Genomic DNA, 25,216 nt, shown 5'->3' with positions numbered 1-25,216 from the left:
GGGTAACCACGATTCAGGCAAAAAAAAAAAAGAAGAAAGAAAAAAAATCTTTTTAAATTATAATACAGTCTTGAGGAAAAAATATAAATAACTTTTTCTTCTCTGGTTGAGCTCACTCTATGGTACAGACATATAATAAATAGATCGGATCTGACATCACTCAGCTGATCTATGAATCATCTCTCTATGAGTCCATTTGTGTAGCAGCATTATAGCAAAAACAAGCCAATGGAAACAGAGATCCTCGTTTCCCTGGAAACCTTTTACAAATCCTTAAGTCATCGCACCCCCTCGAATCCCCTCCATCTCTCCCAATGACAGACAGTGATATTGCATTGTGGAAATAGATCCAGGGATAATTGTATTCCTACTATGTAATGGCAGCATGTAATGGCAACCTATTGTTTTGTTTTTTTTCTCTTAAAAACAAAAAAGTTTTACAAGCAAGAAACACGTCAAGATGGAGTTACAACTCTGCCATGCTCGTTGGACATGCAGTGGAGGTGAAGCACAGAGGTAAGAAGGCATAGCGATGGGCAGCCGCTGGGTTTCTGCAGGGTCTAAACAGCACAGTTTGGTACTACATCTGTAATGAATCGATCTACAGATCATAACGGTGCATCTGAGCGTCTTTCCACAGACCAACCCACCTCCTGAGAAGCTTACTAAAAATGCAAATGGCTGAAGAAAAACATTGAAGGTCCAACACAAGTAAAGAATGGCATCAACTTGCATTAAATCACATGCTGTTCTCGTTTAGGTACTGTGTACGGGTGGTGGATATGATTTAGAAAATACCATACTACTGATGTTTGATTGTCTGAGATACAAGAAATAGAAAAGTAATTGGCTGTCTGTGCTGAAAAGAGGCTACAGGTTGTAGGAAGTGGTGAGGCAAGAGAAGCAAAAAGCACATATCTGGCTAGGACAGGTCACAGGTCGGGGTGGGATACGAAGCAGGGAGGGTCCACAATTTCTTTTTCTTTTTTTAAAAAAAAAACAGCAGGATCCCTGTGTAGTGTTTTGTCAGAGAGAAGAACACAAACAATCCGAGGAATCACTGGGTAGACACGACAACATGCCTTATTCATTACAGAAAAACATCACCTCTGAAAAAGAGATAAAATGATAAGATTCTTCTTAAACAGCTCGAGTCTTTGTCTGAATGATCCAGCTTCTGTCCTTACGCAGTATGTTGATGCTTTATTGAGTGTTGCACAAGATTGCCGACCCATCTGAAAACAGTATTTGGTTAAACCGCTCACCCCTTTATCCTGTTAGAAAACAAACAAATGAGAAGAGTCTGAAACAGCATTAGGCGTGTTGGGTTACATTTGTTTACAGACACCGACGTCCTTTTGTTTCCAGCTCGGACTCGCTAGAAGAAAGGTGAGTGACGGCCAAGCCCTCCTCCTCCTCGGCTAGGGGACTCTTTTGTTTTTCTTTTTTTTTGAGCAACATAAACGGACCAAATATTTCCTCATCCTTAGAGCCGCAACTTGTATTATTATTTCAGTCTTTATGTGGTTGCAAGGAGTCAGGACCGCAACTGTGCAAGGGACACACGTGGAAAGATGATCAGGATTCTGCAGGAGGGTCGACGTCCTCCTCAACGGGTTTTGGTAACTTCGTCAGAATTGCCTCTGCTTCCTCGTACATCTAGAATAAAAAGGAGAGAGAATATCATGACGTGTCGTTCAGGTTCACAATAAAGAGATCCGAAGTCGAGCTCAAACACAGAGGGAGGGGGTTTCTCTTCTTACTGGCATGAATTGCACGTCCTGGAAGAGTTCCTGTATGAAACGTCTGGAGGTCAGCCGGAACATACAGTGAGCCAAGAGGTGAGAGACCTCTGAGTACAGGCAGATGTCGTCAAACGCGTAAGGAAACTTCTCCTTTATCCTGAACGGAGCAGACATTTCACAGACGTTCAGGAAAACACGTCTACTGTTGATTTTTTGGTAATTATTAGAGGAAAAACAGGGCATTACGTCAGTAGTCCCGTTTCGTGGCCTTTGGTTCCTACAGAAGAGCTCAGATTGATGATGAGACGGAGAACCTCCTTCCTCAACAGGACTCGAGAGGCAGGGCCGTCTTCGGATATCGCCTTTCCACCTGAGAGACACACAAGAGTGTTTGACACTCACTGTAATGCTATGATTTTAAGTATATGCCTTCATTTAACCAAACAACTCCCAGTGAGATGAAACATTTCTTTTCCAAAGGAAGTCTCTCCAGCGCTCTCAAAATGTCCTTGTACATCCTCATAACTAGCGTCCCAGATGCCCCAAAATGAAGTTAAGCACCAAAAACGAGGCTGAGATGTTCAACGACCGAGCGACGTGGGACACGGCGTTTTATTTTTACCGATGACGATGTCTCCGGGCGTGGGCGTGCTGCAGATGGAGCCCTGCGACACGGCGGCGTCGCTGCAGCCCGACACTCCGGAGAACTTGGACTGGGGCATCACTTCCAGACGATGTCCGGTCTGCCCCCCCCAGGAGGGGAAGTCCACGTAATCTGGCAGAAAGAGGAAAGAAGTAGGAGTTTTGTGTATCCCGTAAGGAGAGTTTGAAGGTGTGCAGGAGGCGTGCGCTCACCTGTTCGGGGGTGCGTGCTGTTGATCTGCGGCTGTGTGGGGTATCCCAGCACCGTGGAGCCCACGCAGTACAGGCAGTTTTCCTCGGTGTGTTCCTGCAGGCCCGTCTCTTCTGACCCCACCACGTGGTTCGGGTTGTCGCCGCGGCAAACGATCAGCTCGGAGATGCTGAACTGCTGCTTCAGCACGGGGACAGCGGGGCGATCGCCTTCAGGGGGGGGAGGAAGACGCATGCAGCGAATTCAGAATCGCTCCTTCCCCGTAGTTTGAAATATTTGATCAGGCACGAAGCTGTTTTTACCGTCTCCGTCGCCGAACAGAAAGCGCTTGCGCTCCTCTGAGGGGGGGCTGATTCTCTGCTGAAAGTAGGCCGAGTCTCTGATGTGGAACATGTCATTGATGTCCATCGGCAGCGCCAGGCCAATGTAGTCATCGTTGCACCCGAAGGTGGCGCTGGAGACCATGGAGCGGACCGAGGAGCAGCGATGCAGGGTGCTTTGGTTGATGGGACTGAGGAGCTCCTCCTTATCCAGAGAGGCAAAGCTGAGAGCTTTCAGAAACCTAGGGAGGGCAAGAGGAGAGGTGCGTGAGAGGATCCGGGGGGAGAGACTGGGGCAGAGAAGGAGCACAGGGAGTGAGAACAAAAACAAAAAAAAACAAAATAACACAGTTGGAAAAAAGAACAGAGAGAGGGGGCAAATTAATGGGCTCTACAGACTGACACAGAATAGAAGTAGTAACAACTAGAACAGGCCTGAGTCAAACTGAAATGCTACAATTTAAGAAAAACAATCTATTTTTCATGTTACTATATTTATGGAGCATATCTGGTTCAGATGCAGTAAAAGTTAATTTCTTCACCCACAGTTTCAGGTGGCCTTGGTTCAGCTCTGATGCAGTGAAAAGACACCACACTGGGACGAGCAACAACTGCCTTGCTTGCGCCACCAGCTGAGCTGGCTATGAGGATCACCACTAATCCATGAGCTCCTACTAGTGGTATGTGAGGGCAAGTCATAACTACTTTGTTTTTCCAATAGAATTTATTTGAAAATATAAGAAGTTACCAAAATAGCTCAAAACTTAGAATGAGAACATTTAAAAAATGCATGACATTTATATTTAAACCAAGTATGGAAGTCATAAGTCCATAGCCAATAGGTGATGTCTTCACTACTGAACTCTATTTTTTCAAGGTGGAACACACCGAACAGCTTGAGAACCGCTGTTTTATAAAGTCTGACACTTTTAGAATATGTGACAGTTTTAGAAAATATGACGGCGGCCTGGATCAGAGGCCACTGGAGCCAATCCCTGGAGTAGCACGCACTGTATTAATTCCTTTTTGATGAGAAAACACTCACAGTCCACACAGAAAGGCCCGGGCCAGATCTGAAGACGCCATGAGGCAAAAAGCATTAACCCATCTACAAACTACAACGTATCAAATTAACCATCTGTGTGAAAGCACCATCTTTAAAAACTAAACCAAACTATTTTCTATTTTTCTGCCTTTGTCAGTTTCAGAACATGAAAATTTTAGTGTTGAATTACATTTTTCCCCTCTATAAATATAATAGAACTCCATTAAACTGCTTTGCATGAACATTAATCTGTCTGGTAACATTAAAGTTTGCACCTGTGCATCACTAATGAGATATTTGACAGAAGGCACAGAGGGAACTGCATTAGGACACAATGTGCTCTGACTTAAGAGACAGAGGACATTCCTGAACAGTCCTCGCACCCTCAGACTCCATTCCGCATTGTTTCCTCCTGACTTCTGCAGCATTTACACAGTCGATTCCACCAACTGCTGTTTTCACATGAATGAGTGACTAAACCATAAAGTACGAGCAGCAGAGTTACATCTACAGCACGGCACCTGTCTCACGCCTGGGTGTGGTTTAGGATTTTGTGAAAAGTTTCCAGGGAACGATGAGAGTGTGAGTGATCTACGAAAGGATTTTCTCAAACTACGAATCACAGCAGAGACACACCAAATGAAGGAGAGGACCCACAGCTACTCTAGTAAGTCTGTCCGGATTGGATCTAGATGCTACGTCTCTACGACAGGAGGACACTGGGCTGGTCCACCCACCGCGGTACCAGTGTTCTGGACAGCCTGCGATATGGACTTATGATGTTGGCTTCGGGACAGGTACGCCTCCTATCTGATATCCTGACAGACAGCAAAAGGCACACCTGTGATTATCAAATGAAAACTAAAGCCAAATCCGGACACAGAGCTGCTTCGGTTAAAAGGAGATACTTCTTTTGAATCTCTCTTCTGCTTGGTGTCGTCTTCATTCAATAAGAAAAATCGATTAGAAAAGCAAAGAACATATTACACACACCCGCAACAGTGGGTTCTACATGCAGTCCCTGCAGCGGTGGCTCTTACCTGCGAGGGGTTAACCGGGAGTCCAGGCTGCCGGTCTTCATGGTGATGGTGTCGGTGAACAGCACGTCTTTGGCAGGCGACGCCAGCGCCTCGCTGTGAGACAGCGACGGGTGTATCCGCTGCTGCTGCAGCCTCTTCAGAGTGGCGTAACCCAGAGCGTCTCTTGGGCTGGTGTACATGAAGCTACAGTCGGCCAGGCTCTTTATGGTGGTCACCGAGGGGGACTTGAGGGACTGGGCTCGGCGGGGCAGAGTGTGCGAGGAGCCGGGCGGTACCAGCGAGACCGTGGAGGACTTCGACGTGGACATGTGGTTGGTCTGAGCCTGGGGCGTGAGGGAGGAAAGTGTCTTTACAGTCTTGGCGGACACCACCGTGTTGAGGCTGACGCAGTCAGAGGAGTCCGGTTCGGGGTCCGGGTGCTCGGGGTTTCCCACGGTCTCCCTGGAGGGGCTGGAGCTCATGGAGCTGATGCCGCTGGTCGTGGTGTCCGTGTTAAAGCTTTGACTGCGGCTTTTGAACTGAGTACCTCCGCCGCCTCCCACGGTCCCTCCGCCCGACGAGGAGCCGCCGTCTCCCGCCAGACGCTCTCGGCTGGTCTGCTCCCTCTCTCGGGCGTGGTGCTCCACATTCCCGTGCCCTCCTAGACCGCTGAGTCCAAGACCAGAGCCGCCTCCTCCCCGGGCCAGCCTGCCCTCCACCAGCTGCTCCTCCGAGCCCCCCCTGGTGCCCACAAAGGACGTCTCCAGACTGACCGTTGGGCTCTTTGGCATCCCTCTGCCGTTGAACACGGGGGTGAAGACGTCCCCCTGGTTGGGGCTGTAGACGGAGGGCTCCGTCACCGTCCTGTTTCGCCTCATACTCCCGATCTTGAGCTCGGTAGGGGTGCGCGAGCCCGACGGGGTCTTGGGGTCACTGGTGGAGCGCACCTTCTTGCTCGGCAGGGAGAGGGAGTTGAGGAAGCGAGTGCGAACGAAGCGCGTGGAAGCCAGGATGGTGAAGGGGCTGCGGTCTTTCACTGGTTTGGAGTGTAGATAGAGTGAGGGCTCGTCGGACTGGTCCAGAATGTCTCGATTGTCATCATCCAGGATGTACATGTCTGAGGGCACAGAGACAACGTTTAAAGCCAAATACATGAGGAATTACTAGATTACGATAATTATGTAAAACAATAAGTGTCAGTCAGAAAGGAAGCACAGGCGAGGAGCAAACGCACTTGGTTGAGACTCGCTCTCGCTGTTGTGGCGGGAGCTGGTGGACTCAGAGTTGAGGCTGAGCGTGCTGGGTACAGACGAAAGCTCGGCGGTCAGCTGCGTGTCCACCTCGTCTGGAGTGACAGGCCACAGTGTCCTGCGACTGTGTCTGACCGCGTCCCAGCCGTACTGCTTCAACACCTCGCAGCCCTGCCTGGTCTTGGAGATCACGCCCAGCACGTAGACGCACGTTCTGCGGACAGGAGACGACGGTGGCGTTTAATTTACTAAACAATCCTTCAAAGGACTACTTCAGTGGAGCCGAGTTCTTTTTTTTAAGGACATAATTTCAGAAAACTGAATAGAAGCGGTTTTTACCCTCGCACTGACAAGACCTCACAGTGCTGAGCCAACGCCAGGATGTCAGGAATCACATTCTCCTCCTGCAGGAGATTCAGACCCCAGTTGGAGGAGCCGATGTTTCCCTAAAAGAAAAAAAAACAGAAAATTATAAGTACCATCTCTTTGTCCGATTTTTTTTTTTTTTTAATAGTGCCATTGTGAAATGAACAGAGCTACTGACGAGCGCCCAGAGAGCAGCCTTCAGGTGTTTGATGCCCTCCCAGGTGTCCAGCATCGGGGAGCGAACCGTGTAGCTGAGGTCGGGAACTACACTCTGGAGACAAAAGGAAAAAACACAACAGGAAAAGTTAGTAATCAAAATAAATCAAAGTATTATGTACAACAGTTCAGGAGAAGAAACACTCCATTTACCTGAGCCTCTAAAAGATGACACCCTGTCTTATCATGGACTAGCTGGCCATACAAGTGCACAGGGAGATAGACATTTGGTCTTTGTAACCTGAAAACACAACCATGGAAATTACACACGGTGAAAACTTATTCCACTTCAGCGACTCAGTGGTCGAAAAACACAGTCCCGTCTCACCTTTGGTTGCTGCGTCTGACGTAGTTGTCTCCGTCAACAGGCTTGCGGTAAGTTGTTAGTGCTTCGTTCAGCTGCTCTTCTATCAGATCCACATACTTCAGGTTGTACTCCTACGTTCAACAATGGAGGGACACTTCTTTTAATATGTGGTCAAATCCAATCACAAAAGGAACACAGAGGACGACATGAGACACTTTATTTTCATATATTTCTGGTATCTTAATAATACCTTCTGCCATTTATCCAGCTGTTTGCTGACGTAACCTCTCTCGTTGAGGTAGGAGAAACCTTTAGGAATGGACAAGAACCTAAACAGGACAGAGAAAAAAAGCAAGCATATTAAAAAAAAATTATATAATTATGAGGTTCTTTACTTCACAGACTAAGAGATATCAAGTGAGCAGATTCCTGTGAAAGAGCACTGCTGTTCTAAAAGAACAAACCTAAGAAGTAGCAGCAGGCCTTTGTCTCCCAGGTGTGACACGGCCGGTTTCAGTTGGATGAGAGCGTGAAGATTGGCCTGTGAAACAACACAGTCAACACACTGAGCTGTCAGCTTAAACTATCAAACACATTAAGATTCAATATTAGCCTCATTCTTTATCCTCTATCTGCAGCAATCCGACCGAATCATGTCTTTCCATTGCTCACCTTGTCTTCGCAGGCCTCGTCCAGGATGTCCAGCGCCTCCATGGACACGGCCTTGCTGTGGTCGTGAAGCTGAGTGACCAGCAGCTCCATGCCCCAACTGCTGAAGAACTCCACGCCGGCACGCAGCAGCACGCGGAGGTGCTTGGTAGCATATAGCCTGCAAGTCTGCTCAGACAAAAAGCATCGAGCGATACGGAGAGACAGAGTCAGGACATTTTAGTTTAAGTGCAGAGAAAACCTGTTCACTAAGTAACGGGAACGAAGTTTCAATGAAATCGAAAAAATATTCCCACAGATTTAATGTTTTGTCTGAAATCAGTCATGTCAGGATCTGTGTCAAACAATAATCAGAATTTATGGATTTCTTAGCCACATGAAACCCCCAAGCAAGTCTCATTCGCATACTAATGTCCCTCTCCTGTTCATCTGGAGCTCAGGCCGTCCTATTTTTACAGTGATGATATTGAGGCCGCAGTGAAAATGTAGTTCAGTGGTTCTTAATCCTGCTCCTCAAGGACCGCTGTCCTGCATGCTTTAGACTTCTCCTGACTCCAACACACCTGACTCAAACGAATGGCTCTTTATCAGACCTGTGTCTGCAAAGCTTGATAGAAAAGGGTGTGATGTAGCAGAGAGAAATCTAAAACACACAGGATGGTTGTCCTTGAGGTGCAGGACTGAAAACAACTGATGCAGCAAAAAGCTTCACCATAATTCTACACATTTTGTGCATTGAGTTGTCTCTTTGCTCAGTCTTACATCAGTAGCAGCAGTGAGGATCTTGGAGAGGATCACTCTGGCCAGACCATCTCTGCTGTAGTCCAGTGTGGATACAGCAAGTTTCAGCACGGCGTCCTGGTTCTTCACTGAGCAAAGATTCAGCAGGCTGCAGACACAGACAAACGCCAGCAGCTTTCATTTTGAGTCGTTTGCAGGATTACTCATCAAACAAAAAACATCTGGCACACCTGGGCCTATGGCAGACATGGGTGACTGGCAGTCTGCGGGCCACACATGGCTACCATCTGTCTTCTCTGAGGCTCGTGAAATAATTACCAAGAATGGGGATGCAAGGAAGGAAGACACCAATTTCTTATTGTGAAACTAAATTAATCTTAAAACAAAAATGATCCACTGAAGCAATTTTGAGCTCCAGTTGTCATTCATTGTTAAATGACCTCTTTTTCATTTTCATCACTGAAAAAAAAAAGCTACCCCATCTTCGGTTTAGGAGTTTGGGTCAAGCTCACTCACCACTGAAACAGGCCACATTTTTCGAGCAGTTTGACTCCCTGTGGATGTGCAGAAAGAGTCCCCAGAAAGAGGAAGTAGTGCTGGCTGAGTGTGGTGAGCAGGCCGTTGCTCTGCAGGCAGCGTTCGGGCTTCAGCCCCGAAGAGGACGAAAGCCACAGCACCATGTCCTTCACCAGGTCCTCCAGGTAACCGTGGCCATCCTGGTGAAAGGAAAAGAAACAGCAAAAAAATGGGGTGAGAGGCAAGTACAAAAAACAAAACAAAACAAAAAAAAAACAAAAACCAGGAGACACTGGTTTGTGCGAGTTTCTCTCACCTCATCTGAGTCCATGAGAAACTCCACAAACTGGCAGCCGACCACAGTGAGCTGTCGAGCCTTCAGGTGATCCAACGCCAGCCCAGCGTACAGTTTACTGCTCGGCTTGTAGAAGTACAGCAACCTCCGAACGAACCTGCAAAGCAGAGGAATAAATATTTAACAGAATAATTCACAAAAGCAACATTAACAGTTCAAAACACTGCAGCGGCGTCTGGTCTTACCTGTGCATCTGTTCGTCTTTGTTGTTCCTGAGGTTTACATGTGGCCACTGGAGGGGAGAAGTTAGATTTTATGAAGAACGAAGCAGAACAATGAATAAACGCTGCAGCAGGACGTCAGGCTGACCTTGAGGATGGTGGCGATGAGCAACCAGTTCCACTCCAGGTTCTGCTTGTGGTTGAGAATGTGACTGTCTCTCAGGTTCATCATCAGTGCTTCCTCTGTGTCCTGAACATGCAGACAAGACATTTTAGACACTTGGAAATAAACACGGGATGTAAACAGGAGGAATAATCATAGATCCTAAAACAATGGTGAGCTTGCATGTTTAGTTTTGTTTATCTGAAGAATTCATCCAAAGAGCTCACACAAAGCGAGATTAAACACAGAACAAACCTTCAAAGTGACCACACAGACGTGGTTTAGACCAATCCGAGTGAAATACATAAAAACTTGTCTTTCTAAGTGAGTTTCTCAAAACTGGATTTTTGATGAGTCACAGAAGAAACTGAAATTCAAATCCAGATTCTGAGAAGCTTCCGAGCGTTTACCTTAATGACGTAGATGTCCCTGTGGGCACGCGAGTGCGACTCTCTGCGGTTATGTGAAGACGCCGATTTGCGAATGATGTGGTCCAGGTAAAGACTGTGTGGTTTCAAGCCTTTCTTCTTCTTCTCATGGAAACGTTTCAGATTGTTGACCGCTGCACTCGCCCGACTAAAAAAAACAATAAAGAGAAGTGATAAAATTTCAAACCAATTTGAATTGCACATGAGCTTTTAAACTGAGGAACCCACACTTCTCAGGAATTTGTCTTTGCACTAATAAAAATACTTGTGTGCGTCAGAGTGCACTCACAGTCGTTTCTCCTGGGGGATGTCAAAGGAGGCGGCCATGTTGATGAGGGTGGGAAGGCAGTGCAGGTGGTGGCTGTGAGAATGAGGAAGTATGGTGTTTGCCTATAAGGAAGAGAGAGATTGGAGAAGATGTAAAGAAAACAGCCCACAGTCACAACACAGAGCCCTCCTCGAATACTTTAGAGCTGTATGATTCAGGACAGCAAACAACACTTCATTCTAGTATTTCAAAAGCGCATTTTCTGTCAAATTTTATTTTACCATGTGCAAAAGTTCTCCCAGGAGGATGGTGGCTCTCACAGCTAGCTGGTCATCGCTACTGGTCACGACTTCAACAAGACCCTGCAGTCACAAAAAAAGAGGGCAGAAAGGCAGATATGGTTTTAAAAATGAATCGAAACTTCAAGGCTGGCAAAACATAAGCTATGTGCTATTAGCTTACCTCTAGCAGCCCACTAGTGATGAAGGCAGAAAGAACAAACGCCAGGTAGTTGTCCATCAGGTCAGGTCTGGAAGAAGAGAACAAAGAATGTGTTATGGATTATGTAAGCACAGAACTGACTTTTTCTTTCCACGGTTGATCATGTCTCACCGAGAGCGAGCCCGATGGGGCAGAACGACTTTGGCCTCAGCAGCAACGAACCCATCCGAGAGTCTCCAAGTGTCCTGAAACCTGGCAGGGTCTAAAGTACGCCACAGTCGAGATTAGAGTCCACCCTCAGCACAACACAGACATTTATTTTCTTAGAAGGAACAGTTGCTTTAGTCGTGAAATGATGTCAATCTGGATGGATGATCAACGACAAATCACTTGATACAACAGGATTAAAAAAAAAAAGATTTCAAGATACATATAGAACATAAAGCACGTTCTTACCAACACTTAAAAGAGCTTCCGTGAAGTCTTGAGTTGCAATGGGCACAGGGAGCCTGAATATCTCATACAGCACCTCTAACAAGCCTTTCTGCAGAGCAAATTATCACGAAAAAAGTCAGAAAGACGCCTCAAAATGTGGCAAAAGTTAAACATCACATCCACGAACACTTCTAATGCTGTACAGGTTAGTTCACCGAAAAGAAAAAAGTTTGCTTACAGGTAAACCTTTGCATCGCTACATTTACCTTTTATCCAGGCTACAATGTTGAGTTTTGCATTTTATTAATCAACTGTATTTTCACTATAGAGGTAGTTTGTAACAGCATTAGGCTTGGCTGCATTGTACTGAAAGGTGCATCTAATATCCGGCCTCACTTGTGTATGTTAAAAACGCAACCAAACTGTTTGTATCAAGAAAGCAGAAATGACAGGCTGTTATATAACACACAGTTCCTGGAAGATCACCGTCCTGCCTGTTTGTGACAGGGTTCGGCTCACATCATCTGTGATGTGCCAGTATGTGTCAAATGTCTCTTTACTTAAAAAGAATCGAGAACAAAGGTTCGGTTATATTTTTGCAGCTTGAATATTTTTAACTCGGCATTTAACTTCAGCTTAACCATACTAAGCGTGAGAGGAACAAAAGCTTTAGAAAAAGAAAAAAAAAACAAAACAGTAAGCAGCCACTGAGATACTCACCCTGACTTCCATATTTGGTATGCAAAGTAACCCAATTAAAGACTGGATACCAGAATTTCCAGCTTTGCATAAGTTGATGATCCCTGAGGTTAAAAGGGAGAAGAAAGAAGATACTGAACTCCATTTCAACACCACAAAACACATTTTAATTTACCGGTACAGTGTAATTGCTTTCATCTCCTTACCAGACCATGAACGGAAGGCAGCCACGATGGCCATTCTGCTGGACAGGAAGCGAGACTCTCTGTCCTCCCTGTGAACACAAAAACATGCACCTGAAACACTGGGCGACACAGTCAAACCTCAAAGAAGGATCAATCAAGATGCTTTTAAGATCAAATCAGAGTTAGAGAATTAACAAGCTTGATTCACAATGCTCCAGCTAGCTATTCTGCAGTCGAGCAGCCCTGACAACACGGGTCACAAAACAAAACACTGCAGAAGCATTCCACTCTGTCCACACATGGTGTTCCCAATATTGGAACACAGCAAACAGTCAACAAAAGGGGAAACATCAGACACTCAATCTTATTGTTTTTACTGTAACAGATGCCCTTTATACTACCCCTTACACAAACACACACACACACACACTCACTTGAGTTGCCCTTCAGCCGTGTCTGCGTTGTGACGATAGTGAAAATCTGTGAAAGGCGCGAGGATTTGCTGGAGGACAGAACACAAGACACACAAGAGATGGAAAAGTACAAATAAAAATCACAGCAGGCTTCATTACATATCAATAACACTGACAAATGCTAAATGAAGTGGAAATGTTGCCACTTAAAATATTCTCTGTTCTACAGTGTTAATTAACCCGTTACGGCTCTCATATGACGCCCGTGTGGACGTTGGGCCTGGGGTGAGGAGATGCTTCTGTCCCAGGTGTCTGCTTACGGACAATGAAGCTTTAGAGAAATGCTGTAACCGATTAGTGTAAGCTCCATGGGAGAGACGGGCAACCTAAGGCTGCTAATCCTGATTGGAATGGCTCCCAGCACACTGGCTGGTCCATAGACATCAGTTTCCTCTGAATGTACATCTGTGTGTGTATGTGTGCGTGTCTGTGTTCACGTCTGTGTACCTCCAGCTCGACGTCAATCCGCACATACTGTCGGGTGCGTGGGTGGTTGAGTAGATGGAGGACGGTGGTGATCAGTGCTTCGTTGATGCGGCTCAGCTGACAGTCGATCACACTCTTGAGGATTGTGCTGAGGCCTCCTCGTTTGGCGACCACCTCTGGGTTCTTCAAGGCTTCAAAAACAAAAAAATAATATACAGTTTTATTCAATGCACTAAAAACGCAACTCATATGAAAGCCTGGATGTTTATATAAATAAAATACTAAATATACAAGCACCATATATAAAGAGGGTTTTAGCTGCCTTCTTTTTTTAAAAGTCATGCTTAAAGATAATTATTAATATGTAAAGTACTAAAAAAGTCCATATATAATCAAGTATATATCATATTAATTTCAAAGTTTGTTCATATTGTTTTGGCTTTTACACAGAGAAGCATTCACCATGGTCCTCGTGTTAAATTGAGACATCCTAAAATTTGGTACATTACTGATGATTAATGAAGAATAAAATAAAATACTGATTTAAAAAGATTTTTTTTAATCCTCATGACAAATTGTGTTGAAATTTTTTTTACAAAATTATGTCCGATTGATTCGCAGCAAGTCATGTGAGATTTACAAGACAATGCAGGAAGCTAAAAAATTAGCAAGTTGTGAACTCAGACGGAATTTCAATGCAGCATATTTTAAAACCAGCAATTAATATAAAAAAATACAACAGTGGATCTCACATTTTATGAAAAAAATCCTATAACTATGTACGTCATCATACAACTAGATTGTCAATGACTTGAATATTTTTCAATATCACAACAACAAATTCAACTGACTTGTCACCAAACATCTGAATGAGATCAGCATTTATTTGTGACCACAGTGTTTAGCTAAATCTGAAAGTATAATATGATTTACAGTTCGTATCATCTACACTATGGTTTAATATCACTGTGGACTCCCCACATGGAAGCTGTATGTGCAGAGCTGATGGTTCTTGTGCATTTCCACCTCACCTAGCTCGCACACGATGGCGATGGCAGCACGAACCATGCGGTCTCTCTCCTGCAGTCCATCGGTCCCCACGGCGATGAGAGAGTTTGCAATAGAGGTGGGGAAAAGCATCGCATTGACAGTGATAATCTACAGAGGGAGAGGGGGAGGGAGAAGTGAAACATGAGTCATCAAACAAGTCTGGACAAACAAGAAGCAAAAAATAACTACACTGCTTTTTTTATGGCGACTTTTTCTAGGACTCCAAAGAAACTGGAGCAACTTTTGAAATGTAAAAATAGAAGCCGAACATGTTTTGGACCCAATTTTCCAGAATTAGGAATCATCATTTTATCATAAGAGGCTCAGGAGTTATTTTACAGCCTCTTTAGCTAATAGTCTGTTCTTTAGGCCACAGTCTGACGTTGTCTGTCTGTATGTGTGTGTGTGTGTGTGAAGAGTGTGAGTGAGCGTGTGTGTGAGAAGGAAGTTTACAGTAAACTACAGAATGAGCTATAAATAACCTTGCCTGCAGACTTTTGCAAACCATCCACACTGATACTGCTGCTAACCCAAGGATCTTTTTGTTGACACTGTGCTGCAACGAGGCTGCCGAGCCATTGGGGCAAATTCCTTCAGTGACATGACACTGACTCTGGAAATGCTCGGAGAGAACGCAATTATAAAAACGTGTGATCTTACCTTTCGGACGAGTCGCAGGGCCTGAGTTCTCTCCCCCTCATTGCTCTGCTGGATGTCGATGCACCTGAAACAAGCCACAGCAGTATTTAGTGCCATCCTGATCTATAACCCAGCAGGAGAAATAAAACATGCGATCAGCAAAATAAAAGACTAAATGTTACTGAAATGAAAATTATTTCATAAACAATGGGATCTTACCTGGCTATCAAGTAATCCACCTGTAGTCTGAGGACCTTCTGCAGCACACTGGTGTCTCGAATGAGATAGCGGAGCGCCCGCAACCCTGCAGCACGTACTTCCTTCGCCTCATTTAGTAGCGCTAGTCGTAGACTGAGGTTGGAAAATATAAAACACTTGTGACATATTACGGCATTGGAAATGACTAAAGATTTACACAAGCTGGATAGTGAGTAACTAATAAAATGACAGTTCAAAAAGAACCTTTTTACTCACTGAAAGCTGTAACAGTGCAAGAATCAAACCATGTACAATCATCACTTACCAAACGATGATTTCTTCATATGTAAACCCAAAGCTATCCTCACAGTGTCCACTGCTGCACAGCAACTACAGCACAGAAGACCCAGAAAATGTATTTCATTATTTTCACGCCTGCTTTAAAATCACTCCAAATAAAGACAAGTCAATGCTAAAGAATAAGCAGAACCAGAGGCTTCTCAGGTCATCCATAGGCGAGCTCATCTTCTTAAACGGACTGACTATCCAATTATCAAACAGCACGACACGCTTCTGCAGGTTGGCTGCAGGAACCAAGCAAGTGTGTGTCTGGTGCATGTCTGACACATGTTTGGAGTTATACTGTGATTTGATGGTGGAATAAGAAAGACAATATATTCACATGTTCACAAGGCAAACGAGTCGGCTTCTGTCACCTTCACTGCTTGTTGTTTATGAGTGAATGCACCTGTATTAACATATCGGCATGTCTCGAATGACTCTAATATTGACTGATTGAACGTTCACACACGTGTGGTGTGGTGACCAACTGATGTAAATAGATGTCATCATGTGACAATGACTTCAAAACTTCCACATTAGTGTGTGCTGGGCTGAACACACCTGCACTGTTGTGGTGAACTTTGAACTTCTTACAAAAAAAGAAACGGAAACAGCGGTAGAAAAGTTAAAGTTGCACTCACAACAAAGAGCTGGCGCAAAAAGTCACATCCCATCCAACCAAACCAGAGACCATTTAAAGAGGACAACTGGCCTCTTGTCTTGGTTGTTTGGTGTGAACACATCCTTTTCATTATATATTCTCCCGTCTACAGCTTCACTATTTGCCCTGTGTTCCTGTTTCACATTGGTCTAGATTAGGGTTGGATGACATGAGAAGCACATGTGATAACCTCGTCAAGTAACAACTATGATTAGCAATAAACGCAAATACTAATGCAGATTGTGTTCAGGTTTTTGTGCTTTTTTCTCTTCCTAAAATAACAGTTATCTCTTTCCCTTAATCTACAATAACTGTGTGTTTCATTTTCTCCTTGCTTTTTGCTGTGTATTGCCTAGCCCTAGTCTTGACTCTCGAGTTAGTGTTCCCTTTTAGTAGTGGAACTTCCCTACACTGAATTTTTGTTCATAATAAGATGAAGAGGTGCCACTGAAAGTGTCTCTGCCATAAGCACTTGGCCTCCATACATCACTTATCTCTGCTTCCAGAATAAATGTCTACATTTACTTGGTCCTCTGCCATTAAGGGAGCACACATACACAACATTGGTGTCAAATCTAAAGACAGCACAGTGTACAAATACACCAAAGCCGGAGCTGATACCTTTTTCATAAGCACCCAGAGGCAACCTGGCACTCCCAATAAGTTAATAATACTCCATCGGTGTAGCTCAGTGAAACAACCGACTGAGCCTGAAGCTTCTGTCTTGAGTTAATTTCAAAACGTATTTTTAAATTGTCTCTCAAAGCTGGGCTTCGTTCTCCTGCACCCAACACCATATAGCAGAGCAGGAGATGAGCCAGCGCAAGATGGGATGGGTGATAGAGAGGGGGGGTTGTTTTAAACCAGCTGTGATGTCAGAGCCCAAGCAGGCGGGAGGAGGGAAGAGGAGATGAGGAAGGGGGCATGTGACGCTCTCCTGAGGAGGGGGAGTTAGGTCACCCTCACTGTCCTGGAACCCTTATAAGGCATCAGAGTCACGGAGCTCCAACAGACGTATGCTCGCACACGCGCGTCATCGCTATTAGCCTCCAGTCAGTTGTAAACAAGCGAGCGAGGTGTGAGGGTTACAGACGCACACTGCTCGCAGTCAAAATTCAGGATGCTTCCAGTGTTCAGCTGCACAGTTACTGGAAAACCAACAAACTGACACGGCCACCAACCAGTGTTTACAATCTATCCACGACAGACAGACGTGTCAGTGACAGCAGCAGATACGGTCTGGTGCTGTTGAATTCGACAGTTGTACAAATGGCTCTGGCATTTCTCCGTGAGGTTGCAATGAACAAAATCAGTGTGCACGAAATGCAAGAACATACCAGCTCTTTTTTCTCATACGCAGATAAGACGACAGACAATCTAATTTTCCACACAAGCCTATCCCTTTTAAAAATATCTTCTGATGCCTGTCTGCCTGCCCACAATAACACTCTGTTCTTCAGATTATTGGAATATGCGCAACTGTCTGTCACCACAATGTGCATGTAACTGAAAATCTGGAGAAAACAAAACATGGACGTTAGGATTAACGCAGGCTTTTACAAACACTAATTGCATATTAATAATGTCTGGTTTCAAAGTCACAATGCTGTTCTTGATGCACATTAGATCTGAGTCTTTTCCCGTCCCGAGAGCTCCTGTTACTTTCACCGTCAGCATCACAATGACAAGCAGAGCTCGGCTTGCTGGCAGCAGCACCCAGGAGGAGAGGATCAAGGAGAGGTCAGTGGTGACACTACAGCGAAGGGGAGGCTGATCGATCCTCCCAGACATCTGAACCGAGTCAGAAAGCCAGAAACACAATCTGTTGAGGTTTCACTAAAATCAAACTTGGCTTCCGCTTACTTGAATAAATAAATTAATGGGGTAAAAAGATCATAACAAGACAGTGTTACCTTTATGAAGTTGTTCAGGTGGCCCAGTTTTCGCATGTTACTGACTCCGTGCGATTTGGCCACATTTTGAAGGATTTCACGGAAGTTTTCTGAGGGTTCTGCAGGACAAGTAAAGGAAAATACAATGTAACCAAAGGAAGCATTAGGTGTATTGCCATAATAGCAGTCGATGAACCATAATTGATATGTTGCAGGAAGGAAGTCGACCTTACAGGTCTAACTAATTTGGTGTGTACAGTCAAAACAAGGTCTAGACAGTGAAAGGCAAGACAGACCTGAGCAGAGAAGTAGTTTTGCTTTGTTCACCATCCACCAATGTAACGATACTGATTTAGAAAATGGGGGAGCTTAAAATCTACTAGTCTTTTCTTGTCCACATAATATGGAGGAAGGTTGATGTATGAAGGCTGGTTCCATTAGAATTAAGGTCATGCCATTCGTTTTGCAAAACCATATCTCATTGTGAGATGAATATTCTACAGACAGTTGTATCTCTGTTGAAAAGTCAAATGCAAACACGTCCTCCGATACATCTGATCTTTTCTATGTTTCAGCCCATTTTGCAAAGCAGAGTTCACAGCATCTGAATATGACATGAATAGCACCTTAATAAAAACTTTGCATTTCAAAAGATCAAATTAGTTCATCTGTGTCATATAATCAACTTGTGAGTAAATCCGCTATACCACAGCCAACGTCAGTCGTGCTACAATAACATCATTCACAACGGTAAGTGGGGAGAAAAAAGTTTTCCACACTTTTAAAGTTAATTTCAAATAGAACAAGTAAGAAAGACAGATGGTAATGAAGAAAATCACAGTTTCAGTGTATACATAAATTTCAATGACACTTTTCAAACAACAGGATGAAAAGCGATGGAATAATACTGAATGAGATTTACTTTTCATTCAAGTTCAGATCACATACATTTGATGCATCTGGGCAAAAATGAAAGTAAAACAGACTTAGACAGGTGTTCAAAGAGATTACTTTTTTAATTAGTAGACTTATGATTTTCACAAAAGCATATCAAAGGAAAAACACACCTCGAGTTGTAGTTAAATCTGTTTAGACTGTATATTAGTGATAGGCGAATATCTCCTATAAAAGCATGTTTGATTATTTTTAATGTTTTTATTGATCTTTTGTGTCGTGACAGTTTAAGCACTGCACGCCACTTTTGCAGACACTCGATTTGAAGACATAAGTAATCTCAACCCTAACAGCCCAGACAGAGGGACCGCATTGTGTCCAATCGTAAGACCGGTCGACAGAGGTTTGAGAAGCGACATGTCACTGTTTGACACGTCTGTAATGAAACCCAGCGGGGAGCTTGAGCGACGCTGCTCGGAGTAAACAAACTGGTGCGCGGTGATGCTGCCGGAGGAGTCGATCTGACCGAGCTGAGCCCCTGGAACGACCACCCAGCACTGCCCGCACACACGCTGCACAGCAAACGGCCTCGACGCGGCGTTTCCCGTGCGGCGGACGGTGCACGGCCACTACGCTCGCAGCCGTGGCGTGGCTTAATAACAGGCTGAGATGCCCACTCACACGGATCAAAACAACAGAGCGTCGTCATGGCTGGTTAGCTGTGGCAGCTAGCTAACGCTAACTCAGCTAGTAGTTAGTTAGCTCGCTGCCGCCTTGCTATCACGATAACAATGTTATTCTCATGAAAGAGAGGAGAGAGGCGGCGGGATAACAGCAACGGAGACGGGGGAGTTGCGTAGAATGTGTGGATTTCCACTCTGCTGGGCTAGTATTTGCAGGAATTGCCTCCATCCATTTTGAAGAATAATGGCTTTGAGGGTGATGTGATGAAGCCTCTGCTTACCTCTGGTCAGATCCAGCGGGACGTTTTCTTCCCCGCTGTCATTCCGACCTGTCAAAAACACACACCGAGGACAGGGTCAGGGGTCACTCCGGGACCCGCGCGTGCTTCACGAAGTCTATTTTTGCAATATGCTGTCAGTACAGTTGCCACTGTGTCGAGTTTTACACGCTTACCTCGCATCCGAAGACTCCGGATAGGACGGCCGCGGAAGCTGGCCGCCATGTTTCCAGGAACATACACAACACCGGAAACTTCGCGGATTCTCGCGAGATAAGAGGGAGCCGGGTTTGTCGCAGCAGGAGCGGCTCTCCGCAGCAGACCACCACAGACCTCCCCGGGTAGACGCAGACCTACGTAGACCTCCACACGGACACCCAAAGACCACACAAACCCAAAGACCCCCACAGACTTTACAAAACCCTCAAAGTCCCACAAACCTTAACTGACTTCCACAGATCTACACAAAACTTTACATGTGCAATTCACACATATGACAAGGACAGCATGATACTGTATTCACTTTTTCAAGCTGAATAGTCTCCACATTGCCTAAGACTATTCAAATCGACATTATAAAATGCTGAGTGGAGTTAATTCAGACCAGCTTAAACTTCATGTGAAAATCGCATAGATAGGAGCTAAAAGTCTTCTGTCAGTGTTTTCCGATTCTACAAGAACAACATTCTACTACGTTCACTTTATACTGTCTAATATGAGACCAAATATCAGTCACTGAAACGCTACACTTCTGTTTTTAAAAGCAAGGCATATAACATTTGCATGTTATTCCATCCATTGACCTGTGAGTACTCATCTGTGTTAAGTGTTTTTGAATAACTGCAAATGAGCAATCAATTTGAAATAATATAGTTACATTTTGATTAAAGATTTGTTCAATCTTACAATGCATATACATCCACATAGAGTTTAATAGTTGCAGACTCTGGAAAACAGTTCAATATTCCATTTGAAAAACCAAAATGGAAGCAAATGATTGCAACAGCAATGCACTTCCTCACCACTAGGCGTCACTCAATCATAACAGTAAAGTGTGGACTTATGATTTCAGTTTCACTGTAAGAAATACTGAAACAATGCAGGCCTTTCAGCACATTTTTGCATATGTATAATTTGGTTAAATGTGGTTCAATTGAAGTATCACATTCAGAAGGTTAATTATGCCAGAATCACGAAGCATAATCACCATCATATTTTCAAAAAAAACGCTTGTGCAACTTTAATATTTGTATTTTCAGATGTTATTTCAGATGTTCAGATGTCCAGTAAAGATACAAAATTCCACAGGGGATCTTTCATATCATAAGTAATTTTTACAGCATCTTTTGAGAATTGGCAGGTAAAGTGGGAACCCTTTAAAAATTGAATTAAAGAACTATTTGCTGTTCTATTGATATCTTAGAAAAGTCTAATCCGGTCAGGAGAGGGCTGTGAAACTAGTTCTTGAAATAAAGCATGCAAATGGAAAGAATTTGCATCATGTACACCCCCATCCCCAACACACACACACACCATTATGTTCACATTTCTAAAGTCAGTGCAAACAAAGCAAAAAGTTATCACAGCAGAAATTCTTTGGTTCATAGTTTTTACTATTTTTTTCAACATAGCAGCTTTAGTTTTATGCACATAAAAACTTGGCTTCTTCCGAGTGATGTTCAAGTCATTTTGGCTGCAGATATGACAGCGTCAATGTCCTGAATGGCTTTCGAGGTCCTTTGAAGAGCTTCAGCGATGCAGTTCTCGTTCATTGGTTGATGAATCACATCTGCAGAGTTGTCTCTCAGGTCTGCACGGCCTTTCTCAGTGCCGAGCATGCGGCTGTTCTCCAGTAGAACTGGGTGCATGATGTTAAAGTTTGCTTAATGTCATTCTTAATACAATCATGACAAATCTATGGTTCTGTCTAAGAATTCAAGGATACAGTTGAACCGCTTTATTTTCTCCAGTTCTGCAGCAACAAGCTCTGACCTGAAATGACCAGAACACAGAGTGAAGCTCGTACCACAGCATTATATTCTCTATAGGAACACATCAAGAGATTTGAAGAATATAACTCACTGCCAGTCTGGATTCTGTGTGATAATCATGTCTTGGTTGACAGGTGAAGCATTTTCAAACAGTTTTGGCTTCAAAAAATGATTCTCCTGTAAAAAAGTCAGAATATTATGACAAATTTACAAGTGTCAACATGGCACAGATGCTGTAGATCTCAGTACAGGTGTTGGGAAAGGGCAGGTAACCTCTTGTAAGCAGCTTGGCGTCACAGTGAACTTCAGTAACTGCAGGGTCTGGTTGTAGCAAACGAGGATCCTGGAAAACAGTTATGCAACGGATAAAGAACTAAATAAATAAAAAAGTACTGCAAGTCCACAGACTGTAGTTAATCGGTGGCTTACCTACTAGCCCGACTCACAATGGAGGATACAGAGTAAGGCTGCCCGGGAATTTCAGGTGGAAGACTGCTCACATGATAAGTCAGCTCTTTCACCTGTATGATCAGCACAAACAGCTGAATGAATAAAATATAAATCCTGGACGTGGCCCGGCTAGGAAAGTAATCTTTGCGCTTTGCCAGAGGCAGGCACAAAGAATTAACAAGCTTGCTTGTGGACTTTCTGGACAATTTGTGATGACAGAATCAAATATACCTGTTTTGAGTGAAGCTCTGGTTTGTGATGGGTAAAATAAGAGTCAAGGACCCCATTAGACCGGATGACTGATCCGTCTCCAGGGGAAATCTCGATGACTGACACAGCACCGCTCAGAATCCTGCACAGCAGAAACACAGAGAATGGAAAATAATTACAATCCACAAAGAAAGATCATACTAAACCTATTTCAACTAACAGCACCGACCTCTGCAACAATATCATCTGTTGAACCTGATTACACAGACAAGCCTCCACACTTCCCACACATCAATAACCCTTCAGCTACCCATGACCGAATCATGACTAAAACTAGACAGAAGGTGTATTCTTTTTGGGTTAAACATGCCATTTTCATGTGAAGTCAATTGTAAAACAAGAAAATTTGCATTCCTACCTGTAAGTGACCCCTTGACACCACATTATTTTCACCAGCTCTGATGGAAGGTCTGTGGGTTCTTCTCTGGCCAGGGGATTTTTAACTATCCACCTTAAATGCATAAGTAAAGTCAGCTATAATCAATCATTGAACTCAGCTAACTTGTGCACAAGATGTAATAATCTGTAAACCTGTGCCGGTGAGGTGATGGACATGTTAGAGGCAGCGCCTGAGGAAGCTGTGACCTCCTCTCTTCACTGGGTGTATTTGGCAGGCTTTCACCACTGTCCACCTGGCCAGAACTGCTCGTTTTCCCAGTTTCAGCACAGTTTAATTTAGAGAAATGAGTTTTCCAATGACGGTGAGCCAAGGAGAGAGGGTAGACCCACACTGGAGGCACAGCAGAGCAGGAGTGATGCTGAATCACTGTCACAGACTGGTACATCTGTTCAGGCTGGGGAAAAAAAAATGGGGAAATTAAATTTGCCATCAAAACTAAAACACACATGAATATCAAAGAAAAATATTACCTTTGAGTGTTCAGTGCAAATCATGAGAGGAGAACAAGATCTTGATGGAGTCGAGTCTTTCCTCTTGCTTCTCGATTCCAGTTTGGTCTGATCACTGCTGGTATCACGGCTCAGACGACCACCTCCACTGGAATCAGGATCTCTGTGGGGCTGCTTTTGAGCGTTACTGACGAGGCACAGGAACTTCACTGAGAACTCCTCGCCTGATGGCGACAGCACCAACTCAGCTCGTCCCTCCTCTGAAGTGATCCTGGTCTCTCCAGCAGGCGTGAGATCGGCCACGCTGGCTGACCATTCGGGCCACTGCACATCTGAATCAATGCTGAAAAAAGGCTGCAAGAGCAGATGCAGAACTGTTGAAAACTCCATCCATCCATCCATCCATCCTCTTCACCAATGGCTAACAAAGTGTGGAATGAGTCAGGAGAATGCCTTTTCAAAACAGAATTCCCCACATGCACCATTTTTTAGAAGGAGCATTTTTTAGAAGGAATGAAATCTAGTTTTTCCATTTTAAATAAGCATTGCAAGCTTGTTTTTAATAACTGCATGTATGGCAAGTCCCATGGGACAGGTCTAAAATAATAAAATAGGCTTTGGTGCAAAAACATAAGTGCAAATGAAGACTTATCAAACATTTTGAGGATGAATGACATAAACAAAGTCCATCGCACAGTTTACATCAGACAGATAGTTGCAAATATGCAACTATCAATATACTCATTCAAATCTATAGCCGAATGATAGTCTACTGTTATCCTATCACTATCATCCTACATTGCCTCCAGTGGATGGACTGAGCGCCTTGCATGGCAGCCGCCTCCACTGGTGTGTGAATGTGTGTGTGAATGGGTGAATGTGACATTGCAGTGTAAAGCGCGTTGGGCTCTGCCAGGGCAGGGTAAAAAGCGCTATATAAGCGTAGTCCATTTACCATTTACCATTTATCCTGGGATGGAGATGAAGCTAAAACCAGAGGCAGAACATGCCAACTCCACACAAAGTCTACCGCAGAGCAACAGTTTAATCTTGTGATTTGCGGAAATAGTTGTAACCACATCAGCACTGTCATGGATGTCATAGCTGACAGGTAACATTACCTTCTTCTGGTCTGCAGAAATGATTTCTTCTGGCAGATAGGGTCGACTGGCGTATTTATTTCTAAAAGCCAACGCAGATATCATCAACTCCTGGAAGAGAAGAGAACAAAAGTAGGCGGTGGATCAAAATCAGCTTGGACCAAGGTAAAAGTTCGTACTTTGTAAGTGCTGATGGTGAATCTGGTCCTCTGTCGGACCCTCTCGGCGGGCTGCAGCGGATGCGCGCAGGGGTCTGCAGCTTTCACCAGCACGAACTCAGAGCCGCACGGCGACAGCTGTAACTGCGCTCCGTCAGCGTAACGAACGTCCACCGACTCGTCCTCGTACATGAGCATCAATGTCGCACCGGCGTTCTTAGCTTCCATGGCGTAACGGGGTCAGCCTTTTCGGTCGTGAGATGTTGCCGCGTCAAAACTTAAAACGCGGAAACTGCGTCCGCCGCGTCATGACGTCACCGTCGAAGTGTTCGTGATTGGCGCGCTGAGAGGGAGGGAGGCGGGAACTACAGGGACCGTCACATTATTATATTATTATGACAATATATCATATCAGATTTTCACAGGCAAAATTAGAACAGTTTGAAAATATGGATAGTTTATTTATTTACTTAGGTGGCATTTTATATTTCATTCTTTTTATTTCTCGTGGCTTATTTGTATCAATATATCTCTTTTTAAGTTATTGTGTGTAATATCATTTTTCTAATTTTATCAGTCATATCAATAGCTAAACAAACCACCTGTTACTACCATAATCCAACTATCCATCCATTTTCTATGCTGCTTTATCCTGCGCAGGGTCACAGGGGTCTGGAGTC

At 44.3% G+C, this 25,216-nt stretch overlaps 2 protein-coding genes across 4 annotated transcripts; both read right to left on the bottom strand.

The window, feature by feature from the left end:
• Positions 1 to 406: 406 nt before the first annotated feature.
• On the bottom strand, positions 407 to 19,953 carry LOC115397964 (rapamycin-insensitive companion of mTOR). 3 transcript variants are annotated; one of them, XM_030104530.1, is made up of 38 exons: positions 19,895 to 19,953; positions 19,722 to 19,769; positions 17,885 to 17,982; positions 15,294 to 15,358; positions 14,990 to 15,121; positions 14,792 to 14,855; positions 14,113 to 14,239; positions 13,103 to 13,272; positions 12,617 to 12,684; positions 12,204 to 12,271; positions 12,019 to 12,101; positions 11,320 to 11,407; positions 11,035 to 11,125; positions 10,885 to 10,951; positions 10,704 to 10,784; positions 10,444 to 10,544; positions 10,137 to 10,302; positions 9,712 to 9,813; positions 9,588 to 9,634; positions 9,364 to 9,499; positions 9,048 to 9,247; positions 8,553 to 8,679; positions 7,794 to 7,958; positions 7,586 to 7,662; positions 7,372 to 7,450; positions 7,143 to 7,252; positions 6,968 to 7,055; positions 6,777 to 6,869; positions 6,572 to 6,678; positions 6,217 to 6,446; positions 5,004 to 6,099; positions 4,701 to 4,781; positions 2,901 to 3,208; positions 2,601 to 2,807; positions 2,368 to 2,520; positions 1,992 to 2,115; positions 1,764 to 1,902; positions 407 to 1,659 (listed from the first exon to the last, which is right to left on the bottom strand). In XM_030104530.1, exons 1-38 carry the CDS (start codon positions 19,941 to 19,943, stop codon positions 1,579 to 1,581), a joined length of 5,316 nt encoding a protein of 1,771 aa, XP_029960390.1. In that variant the 5' UTR covers positions 19,944 to 19,953; the 3' UTR covers positions 407 to 1,578. The 3 variants fall into 3 exon arrangements, with proteins under 3 accessions (XP_029960390.1, XP_029960388.1, XP_029960389.1); XM_030104528.1 differs by lacking the exon at positions 4,701 to 4,781; XM_030104529.1 differs by lacking the exon at positions 4,701 to 4,781 and having other exon boundaries at positions 2,901 to 3,160; positions 19,895 to 19,943.
• Positions 19,954 to 21,158: 1,205 nt separating this feature from the next.
• On the bottom strand, positions 21,159 to 24,764 carry c12h5orf34 (chromosome 12 C5orf34 homolog). The gene is made up of 11 exons (XM_030104079.1): positions 24,558 to 24,764; positions 24,400 to 24,489; positions 23,300 to 23,632; positions 22,961 to 23,223; positions 22,788 to 22,880; positions 22,391 to 22,511; positions 22,139 to 22,230; positions 21,983 to 22,052; positions 21,801 to 21,886; positions 21,664 to 21,710; positions 21,159 to 21,576 (listed from the first exon to the last, which is right to left on the bottom strand). Exons 1-11 carry the CDS (start codon positions 24,762 to 24,764, stop codon positions 21,398 to 21,400), a joined length of 1,581 nt encoding a protein of 526 aa, XP_029959939.1. The 3' UTR covers positions 21,159 to 21,397.
• Positions 24,765 to 25,216: the final 452 nt, after the last annotated feature.

The sequence above is a fragment of the Salarias fasciatus genome, chromosome 12 (genome assembly GCF_902148845.1).
Source record: "Salarias fasciatus chromosome 12, fSalaFa1.1, whole genome shotgun sequence".
Classification (NCBI taxonomy): Eukaryota; Metazoa; Chordata; class Actinopteri; order Blenniiformes; family Blenniidae; genus Salarias; species Salarias fasciatus.
The sequence above is the reverse complement of the archived record's forward strand: the minus strand, read 5'-3'. Positions and strand labels throughout refer to the sequence as shown.